This window comes from Plecotus auritus (assembly GCF_963455305.1).
Source record: "Plecotus auritus genome assembly, chromosome: 6".
Classification (NCBI taxonomy): Eukaryota; Metazoa; Chordata; class Mammalia; order Chiroptera; family Vespertilionidae; genus Plecotus; species Plecotus auritus.
The window spans coordinates 103,898,666-103,918,763 of NC_137773.1; the positions used below are offsets into that span (position 1 = coordinate 103,898,666).

Sequence of the window (20,098 nt, forward strand, 5' to 3'; positions counted from 1 at the left end):
AGATTTCATATTTCCTCAGAGATTAATCATATTATATTTCACAGTTAGTAAATATTTTATGTGCATCTTGTATCTAAAGCTTAGCCAAATTTCAAGACCTAACTTAATTTTAGAGGGATTTAAGGTACTGTATTTATCTAAATTTGCTGAAATCCTACAAGACGGTTTTCACATGTTAATTCCAAAGTGTTTTACCTTAGCTAATCTCTCAGGGTCTCCAGGATGCCTTGGGATGACTTTCTGCAGCCTCTGGAAGCCATAGTCTATGGTGGGTTCATTTAATGCTGAAAAAGAAAAGTCCTCTTTTTTCAGTATGAATCCTCTCCACAAAACAAACTTCTAATTAAGTCTTCTGTAGGTAATAGATAGGTTCTGATATTACCTAAGAATTGATACATAATGATACAATCAGTTAAAGATTTTTGCTATTGACATTGGTTAATTCACACATATCTTTGGAGTTAATGGTAATTTAATGCTTTTTTCCATAAGAATGAGATTGTAAAATTCAGAATTATTAAAATTACTTTATAACTTCTGCCTTGAGTGCACACACTTGTAATCCTCTGCTCAGTCTTACATAATCAGAAATATTACACAATAAACTCTTCCCCAGTTTCTGAAGACAACAAATGACCTTTACATGCTTCTTCCTTCCACCCATCTTTTCTTACCCAAGTATGCCTTTATCTCCTATTAGTTCTTCTCCAAATATCATTTTTTCAGATATATATATATATATATATATATATATATATATATATGAACTTTCCATGGGTTTATTCTCATTAAACCCTGTTCTTATGCACAATACACTTTCAGATTATATTTCCAATCATATTTCATCACATGAACATTTGTTTAATGTCGGCTCCACCATATACTGCAAATTCCATAGCAGCAAATTCCATACTTGTTTTGCTTTACCACTGTGTTCTCGCTGTTGAAGACAGTGCTTGGCACACAGCAGGCACTTAGTGTCAACAATAGTAAAGTAAGTGAATAAATGAGTGAATGGATGACATATTTCAGCATTTCTACTATGCTAGAGTTTTTGAAGTAGATTCCTTTATCCTTCTTCCTCTCTTCCTTTAAGTTTTAAGTTTGTGGTTTAAATTTTGTGGTTTTGAAATTAATGCATGATAAAAGTAAAGAAAAAATATACAAAAAATAAAGCAATAATCACCTGCACTCCCGTTAGGCAGCAGTAAACACAGTAAACACTTTTTAACCTTCCTTTCTGCATATGTTTTATGAATATTTGTTGCTATTACTCTATCAAAACCACACCTCTTATTTAAAAATATAAAAAAATTTTGCCCTAACCCAGTGGTCGGCAAACTGTGCCTCGCGAGCCACATGCGGCTCTTTGGCCCCTTGAGTGTGGCTTTTTCACAAAATACCACGGCCTGGGCAAGTCTATTTTGAAGAAGTGGTGTTAGAAGAAGTTTAAGTTTAAAAAATTTGGCTCTCAAAAGAAATTTCAATCGTACTGTTGATATTTGGCTCTGATGACTAATGAGTTTGCTGACCACTGCCCTAACCGGTTTGGCTCAGTGGATAGAGCGTCGGCCTGTGGACTGAAAGATCCCAGGTTCGATTCCGGTCAAGGGCATGTACCTTGGTTGCAGGCACATCCCCAGTGGGAGGTGTGCAGGAGGCAGCTGATCAATGTTTCTCTCTCATCGGTGTTTCTAACTCTCTATCCCTCTCCCTTCCTCTCTGTAAAAAAATATTAAAAAATAAATAAAAATATAAAAAATTTGAGTATCAAAGTAAAAATAAAATCACTCATAACCTCATCAGTTTAGAAATGATGTGGGTTAACATTTTTGCTTATATCCTTCCAGATTTAACACACACATACCTAAAATTATTCAGAGACATACTATTCACACTGGTACATAACCTACTTTTATCCATTTAACAATATAGCAAACTTTTCCCCAGGTTATTAAATAACCTTTTATAACATTATTTAATATCCGTGTATATTTCCACTATATAGTCTATCATTTATTTAAATAGTTTCCTAATGTTTGCATTTAATGTGATCCTAATTTCTCACTATTATAAAAATCAGAGCAATAATTATTCTTTGCACATAGCTTTAATTATTTCAATTGGAAAATTTCAAGAATTAGAATTACTTGACCAAAATTTATCATTTTATTAAGGCCTTTCACACATACTGTTAATCACTCCTCAGAAGAATGTACACATTTATATTCCCTTCAGCAATGCATGTCATCATTTTAACTTATATTTGTTTATTCATCAGTGAAGTTGAAATTTTTTTTCTGTACCTGGTGCTTTTAATTTCTTCTCTTATGAACTACTTATTAATAGTTTCTACTCTCTTTTCTATTGGGGATTAGTCTTTTTTTTTACTTGTAAAAACACTTTTTAAAAAATATTTTTTTTTATTGATTTCAGAGAAAAAGGGAGAGGGAGAGAGAGATAGAAACATCAATGATGAGAGAGAATCATCAATCGGCTGCCTGCTACATGCCCCACACTGGGGATCGAGCCCACAACTGGGGCATGTGCCCTGACCAGGAATTGAACCAGGGTCCTCCTGTTCATAGGTCGACGCTCAACCTCTGAGCCATACCGGCCGGGCTAAAAATACTTTTAAATTAATATTTTTAACACTCTGACTGTCACCATGTTACAATAAAATATCCCAATGTGTACTTAGGTATTATATGTAGAAAGATCATAGACCATCCCAACTCCAAATCTGGTAAGTATACACACACACACACACAATGTGTGCTTGTGTTTACATATTCATACATATAAGAGTTCTTCTTTAGGTCCAACAATAAAATGTGCATTGCTTATCATATAGGTAATAAGTTTTTGGTTGCTCACTTTTATTTTTTGCTATGTATTTCACTTTTTGTTGTTTTTTATTATGACTATGATTACCCTCTCATCACATTTGCTAAGTGTTTTCCTAGAACCAGAAAACACTTTAGGTTTTTATATGTCTGTGCAGACAGTGTGTATGAGAGCAGAGTGGCAATATATGGTATAGTCATTAATAGAATCAGCTCTACGCCCAGCTGACGTAGCTCAGTGTAAATCAGGAGATCATGGTTTGATTCCCGGTCAGGGCACATGCCCGGGTTGCAGGCTCAATCCCCAGTGTGCAGGAGGCAACCACTCAATGATTCTCTCTCATCTTTGATGTTTCTATGTCTCTCTCACTCTCCCTTCTTCTCTGAAATCAATAAAAACATATTTTTAAAAGATAATCAGCTTTAGATCTTGACCATTAATTTTGGTGAGCTTTTGTTTATAATTTATCTTATGAGTTTGCCATCAAAATTAAATGAAACAATTTATATGATGCCCCAGCACAGTTCTTGGCACAAAAAAAGATCTTAACTAATTGTAGCTATCTGTTATTTTGCATCCAAATCCCTGACAGATGTCATTATTTTTTTTGTTCATTCTTAGCTTGTACATTAATAGCAACTATATGTTACGACCATTTTGTCTCCTGTTGATGGACATATTGATCCTATTTAATTATTTTAATCCCATTCTTGTGTTGGCTAAAACTTCCCAAATAGTGTCTAAAAACAAGGATGGGTGTGGATATTTTTGCTTGCTGTCCTCTAAATGACACTAATGTTTCACCACCAAATGTGGTGTTGGCTATTCGAGACAGATATTAGTTAGCATGCTTTGATAAAAGATTTTATCAGAACTTATTGGAATTTCAGAAAATTACAATCATATTAATGTTCTCCCGATATTTCCACAATTAAATGTTTATTCATGAGTGTAGTATATAATTTACTTAGTATATTTCTGGATTCAATTTGTTAATATTTTTAAGACTATTGGTGTGAAGATTAAATCAATTAAATTACTGAGAATAGTGCCTGACACATATTGTCAACAAATGTCAGTTATTATTATTGGTGTTGGGAATTTGTGTCTATACAATAACTGGGATTGTGCTCATGGTGCTATCCAGCCTCTGATTGATTTTTATTTTATACCAGCTTTCAACAGTAAATTGAAAAGCTTTCTATATTTTATCCTATGCTCCATAAAACTTTTATAGCATGGATATTACTTCTTGACCAAAAGTTTGTAAGAACCCCAGTGAAATTGCTCTGTCAAAGTCACCGAATAACATTTTAACCAAACCAAGAGGCACTTTTCCATTCTTATCTTAAACTCAAGTTAGCATTTGACACTGGAAATACTGCAACCCATGGGCCTTCCTGAATACACACTGCAAAGTGTCACTCTACGTCTGTAGTGATGCTACCTCGGCCTGCTTACATGACTGCTCTTCCTCAGTGTCTTGCAGATGGGATGCTCTTCACCACAGTTGCCAAGACAGTCTTCGGTTCAGCTACACAACTCCTGCTCAAGCCTCATCAGTGCCCCTATGATTTCTATGTCAAGCCACATGCTGACTATCACAAATCTTTATGTCCAGTGCAGACCACTTGCCTGAGATTCAGCCTATCTATTCCAACTACGGGCTGGAAATTTCCACTTGGATGTCCCCTACACTCCCCACTCAAGATACCCCAAGCCCAAGGGATTCTCAGTAAATTGTCCATCAGCTTGCCAATTGAAACCCTTGGAATCATTCTTGATATCTCATTATCATTGTATTTTTTAGGAAAATCATGCATGTCATCAATATTTTAAATGTTCTAGCATTGATTCTACAATAGTAATTGGTGTAAAATTCAAATCCTCTATTTCTGATTCTCCCCCACCTCTTTGTTGTAACTTTCTTAATAGCCATATTTCTAATTTTATCTTCCTTTTGTTTCTAAGAGAATATCATAAAATTTCTAGGTGGTTAGGTATTAAATTGTTAATTATTTATTCTAGTTAATTGCATTGGGTTTTAAAAAGGTGGCTTAGAGAATATCTGTGTTTTGGAATTTATTAAGTGTTTTATGGATTAATATATATTAGTTTGTGTTCTGTGGCTAATGCTTCAAATGTATTATTTAATATGTCTTTTGATCACATTATTTAATATATCCTATATAATAATAGAGGAATATGCAAATTGTTCGTTACTCCATAACGTCATGACCAATCACAGGAGGCTGCCTGCGCGTGCGTGGCAGGGTGTTGCTCCAGAGATGGGGCAGAAGCAGGGAGGTGTCCAGAGGAGGTGGAACCATCCTGTGGTGGCTGGGGTGAGAGCCCATAGCGCCCTCCTCACCAGTCCTTTGCCACCCACAACTCACACTCAGAGTGCCCTGCCGCCCATCTGCGTCCAGAGACGGGATGGAAGTGGGGAGGCGCCCAGAGGAGGCGGGACCAGCCCAAGGCAACTGGAGGGACTGAGGGAAGGGCTTGAAGCAGCCAGAGAAGGCCAGAGGGGTAGGGGGCTGGGCCATGCATGCTGGAGCTCTGCGTGGAGAGGTTCCAGTGTCAAGGCAGGGTGGGGCGGTGAGATTTTGTGCACTGGGCTCCTAGTTTTATACATAAATGCTACTATAAATTTATCCTTCCACATATCCCTGTCTTTGTAATAGTTTTTCATATATATTTTTTCCTCTAGTGATTAGGAAAATACACATCCTATTTTAATTTAAAGCAATACCTTTAGATTTCTTTAAAAATATTTTATTTTTTCTAATTACTTGAGTCTGTTGAGCCCCTTCATATATAAAGATTTTTGCTTATCTTTAATTTCCTGACCTCATTCTCTTTACTTTTATGTTTTTATTGTTAGTTGTGTTTTTATTGTTAGCTAATATTACTGTTATTAAACTTTGGATGGTCAGTACCTTTTAGACATTAATTTTCATATTTACATTAAGCTTCATAGTCATATTAACAATAATTTAAATACTGTGTATTTCACTGCACTGTCTGCTGCCCAGTACTTTTGTGATACCATAACCTTTCCACTCTTGCATTCTTCGTTGATTCAATTCTCCCACAGTCAGGTTGTATCAGTAAAAATGAGAGTTGAAATCTGTCTGAGCCTTTGAAATAAGAGAGTGTCTTTCTGTCTTCCACACACATAAAGGATAACTTCTCTGGGGCAGCTTGTTAAATCTACTCTCCCAGTCTCTGCTCGTGTCCCTGGCTTGAGGTGGGGACAGCGGAGACCCAGGAGGTTTGGTCAGGCCTTCTTCCTCCATCACTTCCAGGCCCTGTTCTCCTTTTCCCGGAGGTGAAGGACGAGTCAGTTTTCACACATCTGCCAACACTGCCCCATGGGTGCAACCAGCGCAGCGGCACGCGCTTCTGGCATGCTGATCACACAGCCTAGCTTCAAACCTGAATACTGCCCCCCTTATTGTTATGTTTTGTTGAAAATATCCTCCTCTATATTCGGGGGGAGAGGGGGAGCAGATTACACATATGCATTCTCATTACCATCTTACCCAGAAACACATGTGAGAAGACCCAGGAGTATAATTGGAATCATTCTGTAAACTTGTTTTCACCACTTAGCATTATAAAAACAGAAATTTCTGCAGTCTTTTTCTTTAATAACAGTACTTTTAGTGGCAGTAATATTTAATCGTGAAAACTGTTATTACCATGGTTAGAATTTACCAAAGGCTTACCATGGTACCCATATTATAACAAGCCTTTTACACACATTAGCTCATTTACCCTCATGACATGGGTTTCATCTCCATTTTAAATGCAGTTCCAGAGTGTGGGATCCCAGGAAAGAGGATTGGATCCCGGAGAGTCAACCGGTTTCCAGGGGTAAGGACAGGGGGAGGGTTCGCCTGGAGAAAGCCTGGGGTCCTGGGAAGAACCACTCACTGAAGCCCTAGGCCTGGAGTCCCAGACCCTCCCTGGCTAGGGTTGCCAGATTTAGGAAATTTAATGCCCAGCTAAATTGAAAAATAACTCTAAGTGCTGAAAATGTGTGACTTATTGGGGAAAAAAAAACTGAATACAGGACTTTGGGTTGTGGATAGTTCATGTGTAAGTAAGAAGTGGAGGCTCCTGGGATGTGGTGGCACCTGGCTCTTCTCTTTATGATGCCACCTGAAAGTTAATTCAAAGTCCCAACATACACTCAGAAATGGACCTTCCTTATAAGTCTTCTGATACAACTAAGAATTTTTTTGTGGGAGAAAAAAATGGCGGCAGAATAGACAGATGTGTCCCGAGCCTTGTCCTAGAGCAGATAGAAAGAACAGCTGTGGGTCACATGGGGAGTGTCTGTTGGTGAGTTAAGGGACAGCTATACTCCAGGAGAAGGTGGGGGACTGCTGGATGGGGGTCCCCTGACCAGGCAGCCCCCACTGCTGCTGGGTTCCCTCCCAGAGCCACCGGCTCGGATGCGGAGACCACACCATCTTGAAGGGGAAAGTGGATGTTATGGGAAGCCTGAAAATCTACAACTGTGGAACCCACCGAACAACTGCGAACCCATGAGCGCCGGTCCCAATTGGCGCAAACATGCAGATTCAGAGGAGTTCTACACTCCACCATGGAAAGGTCAGATTTTGCCTGGGATAAGGTGAGGTCTCTGGTCCCAGCAGGACAGAGAAACGTGCACCGTGGGAGCTGGAGGACCTGGGGAAGTCTGCACCTAGAAAAATCCGTGGCTGTTGGAGCTGGCATGATCCGTGAATGTGGAAGGGGGTCCTCAGAGCTGCTAACAGAGGGGAACTCTAAAAAGCAACCCATTTTGATCTGACACAGAAGGACAGCCTAAAAATTTTGGGAGTGGGCCGGCTGCTTGGACACAAGGGGGAAAAGGGGACTGCGCAGGCTTGCGTATAGCCCCGGATTCGCACACTTGCATTTTTTCCTCTTTGAATCCTTGCTTCTGATTACTGAGGCCAATACATAGGATCACCCAGTTGGGGACACCCTAGGAGACTGCAGGGAAAAGTTGTTTTTCTGGAACCTGGGGATCAGAGCGGGGAGTGACCATCGGAGAACCAGCTCTGAGGCAGCCCACTCCCACAAACCGGTATTGAGTGCCACAGGGAAAGCAGGATCTAAGCACAGGCTAGAGAGGATGTATAGACCCGGAGGTCAATCCAGAAACACTGCCACCCAGGGGCTGAATTACAAATTGATTCTTGTGTAATCACAAATAAAGGAATCCAAGAAAGTAAGACACACTGCCTGCTTAAAAATCAGGACTGGCTTACAACACGGAGGAGCAGTGGAAGCAGGGAACTGCAATACTGTCCTGACTGGGAAACAGGTGTGCCAAACAGAACAATAGAGGAAGTGAATGACCTTCACTACTGCACATTTTATTTTCATTTTTTTATTTTTTATTTTTTTTATTTTTCATCTTTTACTTAAGAAACTAATTTTTTTCTTTTTTCTTCACTTGATTTTACCTTTTTAATTATTACATTTTTATTTTCAATCAGTATTATTACTATTACTATTTTTACCTTTTTTTAAAACAAAAAGTGTCATTTTATTTTCTCTTTATTTGACTTTGAGATTAGTGTGCTACATTCTATTTTCATCTTTCCTTTAGCATCATTCTAGTCTATCTCAACTCTACCTTTATACCATCACTCTCTTCCTAACTTTTCCCCTTTTGTTGTCCTGTTTCTCTTACCCTTTTCCTGCTTTAGATTTTCCCTATTCTTTCTTTTTACACCCTGTTAAAATTTCACCCTACTTATAAATCTAATTTCCAATCCCCTGCTCCGAGTTCATACACACCTCTCTCTTCTCTGTCTTCACTATCCAAAAAATTGTTTTTCTCTCTGTCCTTTTGTTATTGTTTTCTCGAATGTTGATTATATCGATTTTTTATGCTTGTTTGTGAGATTGTTTTGCTTATTCTTTTTTTTTTGGTTTGATTTGCTTTTGTTTGTTTTTTGCTTCTGTTTTTCCTTGCCTCGCTTGATATTAGTTGTTGGTTGTAGTTTGTATTCATCTCCAGGTACTTGTTGCTGGCATTTGCTGGGATTAGTGGCTGTTCTATTGGAGTTTTCTCCCCATATATATAATTTGTTCCCCTTTTCTTTCTTATTCTCTTTCTTTTCTCTCTTACTTTTTTTTCCTTTTCCCAATTTCATTTTGGCACTCCTTTCTTTCTTTATTTTTTTCTCTTCTTCTTTCTCTCCTATCCCCTAATTTGCCTTTCTCTGGTGGTCACCTTTATTTGGGGTTATTAATATCATGAATACATTTCTGTTCAGTGCCTTGTGTGTTGTACCTGGTTGTGTTGTATTTTGTGCCTTTAAATCAATGCAGGAGAGAGAGAACTACATAACCAGACACCCAGAGAAGAGAGACCATGGGGAGACAAAGAAACAGCCCCCATATGAAAGAAAAGCAGTCATCACCAGAAAAGGAAGTAAACGAAATGGAGGCAAGCAACCTGTCAGAGAAAGAATTCAGAGAAATGGTCATAAGGTGGCTGAAAAGAATGGAAGACAAATTCGACAATGTGAGTAAGAGCCAAGAGGAAATGAAGAAGAACCAAGAAGAAATGAAAAATGACATCGCTGCTGTAAAGAACTCAATAGAAAGCATCAAGAGTAGACTAGAAGAAGCAGAGACCTCATCAGAGAGCTAGAAGACAAGGTAGGAAAAAATACCCAAGTAGAGCAACTTCTAGAAAAAAAAATTAAAAAGCAGGAGGAGAGCCTAAGGGAACTTTGGGACAACAAAAAACAAAACAACATCTGCATAATAGGGGTTCCAGAAGGAGAGGAAATGGAGCAAGGAATAGAAAACCTGTTTGAAGTAATAATGACAGAAAACTTCCCTGATATAGGGAAGAAAAAACCCACACAAATCCAAGAAGCTCACAGAGTCCCAAACAAAATGAACCCCAAAAGACCGACGCCAAGGCACAGTATAATTAAATTGGCAAACACCAATGACAAAGTAAGAATCTTAAAAGCGGCCAGAGAGAGACAGAAAGTTACCTACAAAGGAACCCCCATCAGACTAGCAACTGATTTCTCAACAGAAACTCATGAAGCCAGAAAGGAATGGAATGAAATATACAAAGTCATGCAAAGGAAGGGTCTGAATCCAAGAATACTGTACCCAGCAAGGCTAGCAATCAAAATTGAAGGTGAAATCAGGAGCTTCACAGACAAAAAAGGACTAAGGGAATTTATTACCACCAAACCAGAAATGCAAGAAATGCTAAAGGGTCTGCTGTAAAAAAAAAGAAATAGGAAGCGAAGAAGGAACACAGGGGTAAAGAATAAAAATGGCGACAAATAAGCACCTATCAATAATAACTTTAAATGTAAACGGATTAAAGGCCCCAATCAAAAGACATAGGGTAATGGATTGGATAAGAAAAACACGACCCATATATCTGTTGTCTACAAAAAACCCACCTCAGAAAAAAAGATGCACACATACTGAGGGTGAAGGGATGGAAAAAGATTTTTCAGGCAAATGTAAATGAAAAAAAAAAGCTGGGGTAGCAATACTTATATCTGACAAATTAGATCTCAAAGTGAAGGACATAACAAGAGATAAGGAAGGCCACTTCATAATACTAAAGGGAGCAATCCAACAAGAAGAAATAACTCTGGTAAACATATATGCACCCAATACAGGAGCACCCAAATACATAAAAAAAAAGACTCCTGGAGGATATCAAAGGAGCGACTGACAGCAATACAATCATAGTAGGAGACTTTAATACCCCACTATCACCATTGGACAAATCCTCTAAACAAAAAATCAGCAAAGAAACATCAATCCTAAATGACTCACTAGACCAGATGGAATTAATTGACATATTCAGAACATTTCACGCCAAAGCCACAGAATATACATTCTTCTCAAGTGCACATGGGTCATTTTCAAAGATACACCATATGTTGGGTCATAGGCAAAGTCTCTTCAAATTCAAGAATCTAGAAATCATATCAAGCATCTTCTCAGATCACAGTGGCATAAAACTGGAAATCAACTACAATAAAAACAATCTAAAAAAATCAAACACATGGAGACTAAACAGCATGCTATTAAACAATGACTGGGTTACCAGAGAGATAAGAAAGAAATAAAAAACATCAGGGCAACAAATGACAATGAAAACACAACAATCCAAAATCTATGGGACACAGCGAAAGCAGTCTTGAGAGGGAAGTTCATAGCTCTACAAGCCTACTGCAAAAAAACAAGAAACAATGGTAATAAATTCCTAACCCTACAACTCAAAGAGTTAGAAAGAGAGCAACAAGAAAAGCCCAGTGTAAGCAGAAGGAAGGAAATAATAAAGATCAGAGCAGAAATGAATGACATAGAGACCAAAAATCAATACAAAAGATCAACAAAACCAAGAGCTGGTTCTTTGAAAGGATAAACAAGATTGATGAACTGCTGGCCAGGCTCACCAAGAAGCAAAGAGAGGGGACCCAAATAAACAAAATCAGAAATGAAAGAGGAGAAATAACAACAGACCCCACCGAAATACAAAGGATTGTTAAAAAATACTATGAACAACTCTATTCCAACAAACTGGACAACCTGGAGGAAATGGACATATTCCTAGAAAAATATAACCTTCCAGAACTCAATCAGGAACAATCTAAACATCTCAATAGGCCAATAACTATGGAAGAAATTGAAGCAGTCATAAAAAGCTTCCAGCAAACAAAAGCCCGGGGCCAGACGGCTTCACAGGGGAGTTTTACCAAACATTCAAGGAAGAACTAAAACCTATCCTCCTCAGACTATTCCAAAAAATTCAAGAGGAAGGAACACTTCCAAGTTCCTTCTATGAAGCCAGCATCACCCTAATACCAAAACCAGATAAAGATAACACAATGAAAGAGAATTACAGGACAATATCCCTCATGAACATAGATGCCAAAATCCTCAACAAAATTCTAGCAAATTGGATCCAGCACTACATCAGAAAGATCATACACCATGATCCCAGGAATGCAAGGATGGTACAATATCCGCAAATCAATAAACATGATACATCACATAAACAAATTGAGAGATAAAAATCACATAATTATATCAATTGATGCAGAAAAAAGCATTTGACAAAATCCAATACCCTTTCTTGATAAAAACTCTCAACAAGGTGGGAATAGGAGGATCATACCTCAACATAATAAAAGCTATATATGATAAACCCACAGCTAACATCATACTCAATGGGCAAAAACTAAAACCATTTCCCCTAAGAACAAGACAGGGATGCACACTCTCACCACTCCTGTTCGACATAGTACTGGAAGTATTAGCGATTGTGATTAGACAAGAAGAAGAAATAAAAGGCATTCAAATTGGAAAAGAAGAAGTAAAGCTGTCCTTATTTGCAGATGACATGATATTGTACATAAAAAACCCGAAAGACTCCATCAAAAAACTAATAGACTTAATAAATGAATTTGGCAATGTAGCAGGATACAAAATTAACGCCAAGAAATCTATGGCATTTCTATACACCAATAGTGAACTTACAGAAAGAGAGACTAAAAAGGCAATCCCATTTTCCACTGCACCAAAAAAATTAAGATACCTAGGAATAAACTTAACTAAGGAGGTAAAAGACCTACACGCGGAAAACTACAGGACACTGAAAAAAGAGATAGAAGAAGACGTAAACAGATGGAAGAACATACCATGTTCATGGATTGGGAGAATCAACATCATTAAAATATCCATACTACCCAAAGCAATCTATAGATTCAATGCACTTCCATTAAAATACCAACGGCATATTTCACAGACCTAGAAAGAACTCTCTAAAAATTCATCTGGAATAAAAAAGACCCTGAATAGCCACAGCAATCCTGAGAAAGAAGAACAAAATAGGTGGGATCTCAATACCAGATTTCAAGCTGTATTACAAAGCCACTGTTCTCAAAAGTGCCTGGTACTGGCACAAGAACAGACATATAGACCAATGGAATAGAATAGAGAACCCAGATATCGACCCAAATCACTACGCTCAATTAATATTTGACAAAGGAGGCATGAACACACAATGGAGTCAAGACGGTCTCTTCAATAAATGGTGTTGGGAAAAATTGGACAGATACATGCAAAAAAATGAAACTAGACCACCAACTTAAACCATACACAAAAATGGATCAAGGACTTAAACATACGATGGGAAACCATAAAAATACTAGAAGAATCCACAGGCAGAGAAATCTCAGCCATATTCCGAAGGAACTTCTTCACTGATACTGCTCCTAGGGCAATGGAAACTAAAGAGAAAATAAACAAATGGGACTACATCAAAATAAAAAGCTTTTGCACAGCAAAGGAGACCATCAATAAAACAACAAGAAAGCCCACTGCATAGGGAAAACATATTTGCCAATGATATTAACGATAAGGGTTTAATCTGCAACATTTACAGGGAACTCATGCAGCTTAACAAAAAGAAGATAAACAACCCAGTCAAAAAATGGGCAACTGATCTAAATAGACACTTTTTGAAAGAAGACAGAAGGAAGGCCAAGTGACAAAACCTACTCAAAGTCACTAATCATCAGAGAGATGCAAATCAAAACAACAATGCGGTACCATCTCACACCTGTCAGAATGGCTATCATCAACAAATCAACAAATGACAAGTGCTGGTGAGGATGCAGAGAAAAAGGAACCCTCGTGCACTGCTGGTGGGAATGCAGACTGGTGCAGCCACTGTGGAGAACAGTATGGAGTTTCCTTAAAAAACTAAAAATGGAACTCTCATTTGACCCAGTAATCCCACTTCTAGGAATATATCCCAAGAAACTAGAAACACGAATCAGAAAGGATATATGCACCCCTATGTTCATAGCAGCACAATTCACCATAGCTAAGATTTGGAAACAGCCTAAGTGCCCATTAGCAGATGAGTGGATTAAAAAACTGTGGTACATCCACACAATGGAATACTATGCTGCTGTAAAAAAGAAGTTCTTACCATTTGCAACAACATGGATGGAGATGAAGAGCATTATGCTAAGTGAAATAAGCCAGGCAGAGAAAGATAAATATCACATAATCTCACTCATTTGTGGAATATAATGAACAACATAAACTGATGAACAAAAATAGATCCAGAGACAGAGAAACATCAATCAGAACGTCAAACCTCAGAGGGAAGGTAGGGGTTAGTGGGGCTAAGGGGGAGAGATCAACCAAACGACTTATATGCATGCATATAAGCCTAATTAATGGACACAGACAACAGGGGTGTGGGGTCATGAATGGGAGGTGGGGGGTAAAGGGGGAATAAGGACACATGTGTAATACCTTAATCAATAAAGAAATTTAAAAATAAATAAATAAATAAATAAATAAATAAATAAATAAATAAATGCAGTTCCAGGCAGTGGAGGTGGAATCTGTACCCCGGGTTCTCTAGTCCAAGGCCTGTGCTCCTAACTTTTTCTGCTGTACAGCTAAAGGTGTTGTTCCAAGCCCCAGCCAGGAGCACCAGCAGCCCCTAGGCCAAAGGCTACCCCTCTGTACTTAGCTACTGGACCAGAGCTGGTGAAGAGCAGAGAAAGTGTTGCAAAGTGGCCGTGCCACCCTCTGTTTCCTGTCACCCACTCCACACCCTCCATGCTTCCTCCCCAGCTTCCATAAAGCCCTGCAGACCTGGAGAGGGAGCCTGGGCCGCCTGACTTCCCTGACACTGTGGGACGAAGCCCCATTTGGTATCAATCAGTAAACACAAACAGCTGTCCCGTGCTGCAGGGTGAACAGACTTGGTGACAAAATGCTCTAAATCAATCATTGCCTGGTCTCTTGTCAAATATGCACCATTTCATTACCTAAGGTGCTGATTTTCCTAAATGGACAGAATGCAAATCATGGATATGGGTGTCCTCACAATATGCTCACTATAGCCACACAGTAGAAAATCTAGCCCCCAACTCCCCCTAAGCCACCCACTCTCTTCATTACTGCCTTTGTCCCCTTCCTTCCCATTTGCATGGCTACTCTCCCAGGCTGGGTCTCACCCCTCTCACTGGAGCTCTAGTGGCCAGCAGGGCTCCACTCCTCTTATTCCTCAGTCCTTTCTGCTGCCGGCAGAGGGTTTCTCTAAAGCTGGGCTCTCATCAGTACACAGAGGTGGGATGGAGAGGATGGTTTCCCTTTCATAGAACTTATCCCACATTTGTACCCACTGTTCTCTCCTATTAGAGAGGGCACGGGGTGATGTCTGGTTTATCTTGCCCACCCCTCTTCATTCCCCACCTAAATCAGAAATAGAAGACTATCTTGACCACACTGGGTCAGCAATTCGTTTTAAACTGAATATGTAGATTAGGCATACCCATCTATTTCTTATGTTGAGTGTTTTGTTTTATTTTGTTTGGTTTGGTTTGCTTTGCTTTGGTGGGCTCTGCCAGACTTCATAGACACCAGCTGTGGTATGGGTTATGTGTGTATCCAAGATGAAAAACACTGCAATAAAACACCCTGTCATCTATATGGACAGAGAATAGCCACACATGTGTACACACACACACACACACAATGCCATTTAATCAAAAGCATGATGGAAGTAAAAATCAGAGGTCAAAACTGTTTAGTCAACACCAAACCATAAGAGGAAAAGTCAGTTAAGGTTTCAATTGTTCAACTCGAGGTTGGACTGTAAGTTTTACTTAAACTGACTTCCCAACTGGCCAGTTGTTTTTGTATCCTATGGATTCAGCCTCATCTTGATTCTGCTTCCCTCTGTACCCCACCTCCCTGGTGTTCTCTCTTTTCAGGCCTGGTGTGAGGCAAGTAAACCTCAATTAGCTACTGAGGTGCCCAAGACCAGCACCAAGATGGTCTCTGAGGGCCAACCCGATCATTAACCGCCATCATCAGTGTGAATTTACAACCTCTCACACCACGTGGAGTGTGGGGGCTGTGAGGCCCTCCCAACCTCTTGGCTGACAGGGATACGGAGAAATGCTGGCAAGGCAAAAACAGAGTAAATTAAAAATACACTTCAATCTATAGGCTCTATTTATCTATGTCTTTCTTCAGTAACATAACATTAAGGTAAAAGGTCACATCCCCACCGAAATATAATTTATATTTACCTTTTATTAAATAATTATGGCATGGAATGAAGTTAAATATTACAGGAGGTAATCAAGGGGGAATTCAATAGAGAAAACTCAGACATGAGAATTTCGTCTTTGCTATACATAGAATGTCTTAATCCTCCACTGGGAGTCATTCGGGTTTGCTTAAGGAGTTTAATAATACACATTTCAACTGCCACAGAATCTAAATCCCATTTGGATCAGCCTTGGAAAAACTTTCATCAATACCTTGAGATTTCATAATATTTCTCCTGAGAGCCTGGATCTTATGTGTCATTTCTCATTTGATTGTGGGTATAAGATATAAGGTTACTTACATATCTTGGACCCAACAAATAGATGTAGACTATGAGCAATGTGTGAAGAGTTTCTTTTATAAGTAAATAGTACTTAACTAAAAATATCTACTGGGAACCACTCATTTAAAAATAATAATAAAAGCTGGCTGGCGCTCAATATTAATTTTCCCAAAGGGCTAGTGAGATGTATAAATTCTATATGATATTTTTCATTTCCTTAAGAGGAGGTACAGATACCAGATAATGCTTACTCCAGCTTTTGGCTTCACTTCTGTTTCCTAAAAATATAGGGGACACTGGGAAACATGAAAAGGGGACTCATTGTTAGAATCCTGGTCAACCCCAACAAAGACAGCATTTACACTGCAGGCAGGAGGTACTTATACCCTTGAGCAATAAGAGTTCTGATCATCAAGATGGCAACATCAAGGACTGATGGAGTTCCTTTTCAGAAATTTGAGAGGAGACAACTAAGCTGATGGGGTGAGGGAAGATCCGAGCGCTCACTTGGCTGCCAATCTGGGATGTAGACCTAGGATTCAGTTTTCTTAATTAGCCTCCAACTGCAGCCTAGGGTCATCGTGGAGTTTGTGGCTGGCCATCAAGAGACCCATAAAAGTCTAGAAAGATTGAGCCCAGATGTGTGTGTGTACATACGTGCATTCATCTGCAGCAAAGGATCCTCACTCTTATCGGAAGTGCACAGTGCCCAGTGTCTCCTGAGGACCCTAGCCCACAGAACTATGGGATCTCTCCAGTCCTACTCTAAATCACAGCCTTCTCTAAGAATTAAGAAGGCAATGGGGGGGGGGGGGGGGAAAGCTTGCTTAAAAAAACTAACATCTATGACTGCCAGATAAGCACCAAATCAGAAGATGGACTTTGACATGCAAGCAGAGGAGAAAACCCGCATCAGGAACACCTTTCTATGTGGTCAAAGATGGTCACTCTGTTGTCAGGACTGGAAGGCGTGAAAAAAACAGCCTGCCCTACTCTTCATGTGTCCAACATTCAAATGCTACGTTCACCCAGCTGGCATGTCTCAATAGTTGAGCGTTTATCTATGAACCAAGAGGTTCGATTTCCAGTCAGGGCACATGCCCAGTAGGATATGTGTAAGAGGCAGCTGATCAATGATTCTCTCTCACCATTGATGTTTCTCTCTCTCTCTCCCTCTCCCTTCCTCTCTGAAATCAATAAAAACATTTTTAAAAGGCTACATTCAATTGACATTTTAATTCTCCCAAGTCATACTTTTTTTTTTTTTATATAGCATTTGATGGTGTGGTGGTGATAAAGCCAGCATGGCCTTGGCTCTGTTTTAGTTCCAGACCCTGACCTATGACCAGGCCAGGGGGACTTTGCTTTATTTCTTTGCAAAGACAAAATATTGGGCTAAATGGCCTCTAAAACCCCTTGTAAGTTGTTGCATTGTGTGATTCCAAGACCATTATTTGCTTGATGCAGTGAAATTTTTCTTTGTGAAGTGGAGATGGGTGGGGTTGAAGTCATTAAGCTGTTGAATGAAGTTGTCTATGACCTTTGATACATTAAAATCTCTCCCTACATCTGTTCGTTTCCAGGTAGCAACAGTTCAGTGTCACCAATTAAAGAAAGAAAAGGACAAAAATAATATAGGAACACATGATTAAGAGGTGGAGCTTGCTTTGTGGGTACAGGACTGAGAACACAAGGTGAGAACAGCAGTGCACAAGTGAAAGATTAGACAGAAGCCTTTGATATTTAATTTTAAATGAAATATTAATTTAATATTTAATTATGCCTTGGTTTCTAGAAAAAACTGCAGCAGCAAGACAGGTTGTTTGAAGAAGGGAGTAATATACATGGTTAAGGAGACAACTGTAAAAATTAAAGATAAATTTCAAGGATAAATCTAAATGCCACAACGGAGCAGTTATGAATATGCTCGTGCGCTCTGTAATGTGTATTTAGAATATTATAACTGAGAACACCAGGCCATTAAGGGGCTGAGATGTCTCTAGTGAAACAGCAGCCCTTATTCTGGGGCCACCAACGGAGACATCATTCCTCAGACTCAGCTGAATGGCAGATCTGGATTTCACAAGAGCTGGGGTGGAGGCAACTCCAGGAAAACTACAGGCTACCAGGAGGGCCATTGACTCAACCTGTTTCCACTGTGAACAGGGAACAATTGTACTCGGGCCAGATTTTGATGTCTGAATTGGGCATTTTTAACTAAAATTCAGATTCATATCTTAAATGGACTTTTTTCCAGGATAATGGTATAAGAAAAAGAAGTAATGTGAGGTGGATGAGCCATTAACATTTTCCATCAGCTTGCACATCTGTTTTGTGCAGCTTTATGAAAGGGGGACCCCACACCTCACGCCGAGCCCTGGGGATGAGGCTGTTCAGGGGATTTGGGAAAAATCTAGGCCTCTCATTTCTCCTCCCAACTGCTGCCTGTTCTTGGCCATTTTCTCTTTGATTTACACTTTCTCCCTATAATGAAAAGGGGAGTGGGTAATCAAATGCATTTGTCTGTGCTAAAGTAAAAGATGAGAAGTGTTCTGCGGGAGGGGTTAGTGAATTCTTTGGTTTCTCAGGGTGTCTGGATTAGCCAGAGTATTTGCCAACTTCTAAGTTCAACCACATGCCTTGTAAGCAGGTCCTCTGTGTGCACCTGGCCAGCTGGGCTGGTGGGTCTCTTCTGTTGCTTCATCCTCCCTTGAAAACTCGCTTCCCCTTCACCCACCTCAGATCTGAAGTTCTCAGGCTGCGCTGGCCTTTTATGTCACCTTCAAAACCCTGATTTCTATGTACCGCATAGGAGATATAGTCAATAATAGTGTAATAATTGTCTATGTTGTCAGATGAGTACTAGACTTATTGGATGGATCACTTCAAAAGGTATAGAAACGTCTAACCATTAGGTTGTACACCTGAAACGAATATAATATTGTGCATCAACTGTGATTTAAAAATAAATTAAAAAACAAAACAAACAAAAATCTGATTTCTAACCTAGATCCAGATATAAGGGCACCATGTGGCAGGGCTTTCAAATAGAATTCAGCCCTAGTTGGTTTGGCTCACTGGATAGAGCGTCTGCCTGCCGACCAAAGAATCCCGGGCTCCATTCCAGTCAAGGGCAGGTACCTCGGTTGCAGGCTCCTCCCCAGACCAGGCTCTGGTCAGGGCATGTGCAGGAGGCAACCAAGCGATATGTTTCTGTCACATCGATATTTCTTTCTGTCTTTCCCTCTCTCTTCCACTCTCTCTAAAAATCAATAGAAAAAAATATCCTTGGGTAAGAATTAAAACAAACAAAAACAAAACAAAAAGAATTCACCTTTTACAGAAGACATGCAAAAAAGCTCCCTCGCCCCCCGCCGTGATCAAACAGCAGTGAGGGAGGAAGCCACTTAGTACGTGCCTGAAACTGTATTCCTCTGCCAACGAGTCACAGTGGTGAATTCTGTTCTATTTATATACACACACATATGCATATCTCTATAATTTCATCTCCTCATAAAATAAATATGTTCCTGTTTTAGGTTAGAAAATTTAGGCAAAGAATATTTAAGTGATTTGCCAGAAAGTTGGGACTCAAATACAGGCCTCTGAATGGTGTCACTCACTGTTGTCTGCTCCAATGCTAAGTTCTCTCAAGTTTAATAACAAAGTGAAATCTGTACTCTTTTGCCTTCTGCAGCTTCAGTTATTCATGGAAAGGATAACTTCTAAGGAACATACAGCCCTTCATAGGCTCCCACTCTGCGAACCGAGCACCAGGGCAGCATGAAGCATCCCTTG

At 39.4% G+C, this 20,098-nt stretch overlaps 1 protein-coding gene across 2 annotated transcripts in view; it reads right to left on the minus strand.

The window, feature by feature from the left end:
• Positions 1 to 20,098, minus strand: part of EBF2 (EBF transcription factor 2) — a 213,174-nt gene that overhangs the window by 24,262 nt on the left and 168,814 nt on the right. For both annotated transcript variants that reach the window (XM_080676608.1, XM_080676609.1), the window contains exon 11: positions 196 to 284. In XM_080676608.1, the coding sequence (XP_080532734.1) occupies positions 196 to 284 (89 nt within the window). The remainder of the gene's footprint in view (positions 1 to 195; positions 285 to 20,098) is intronic.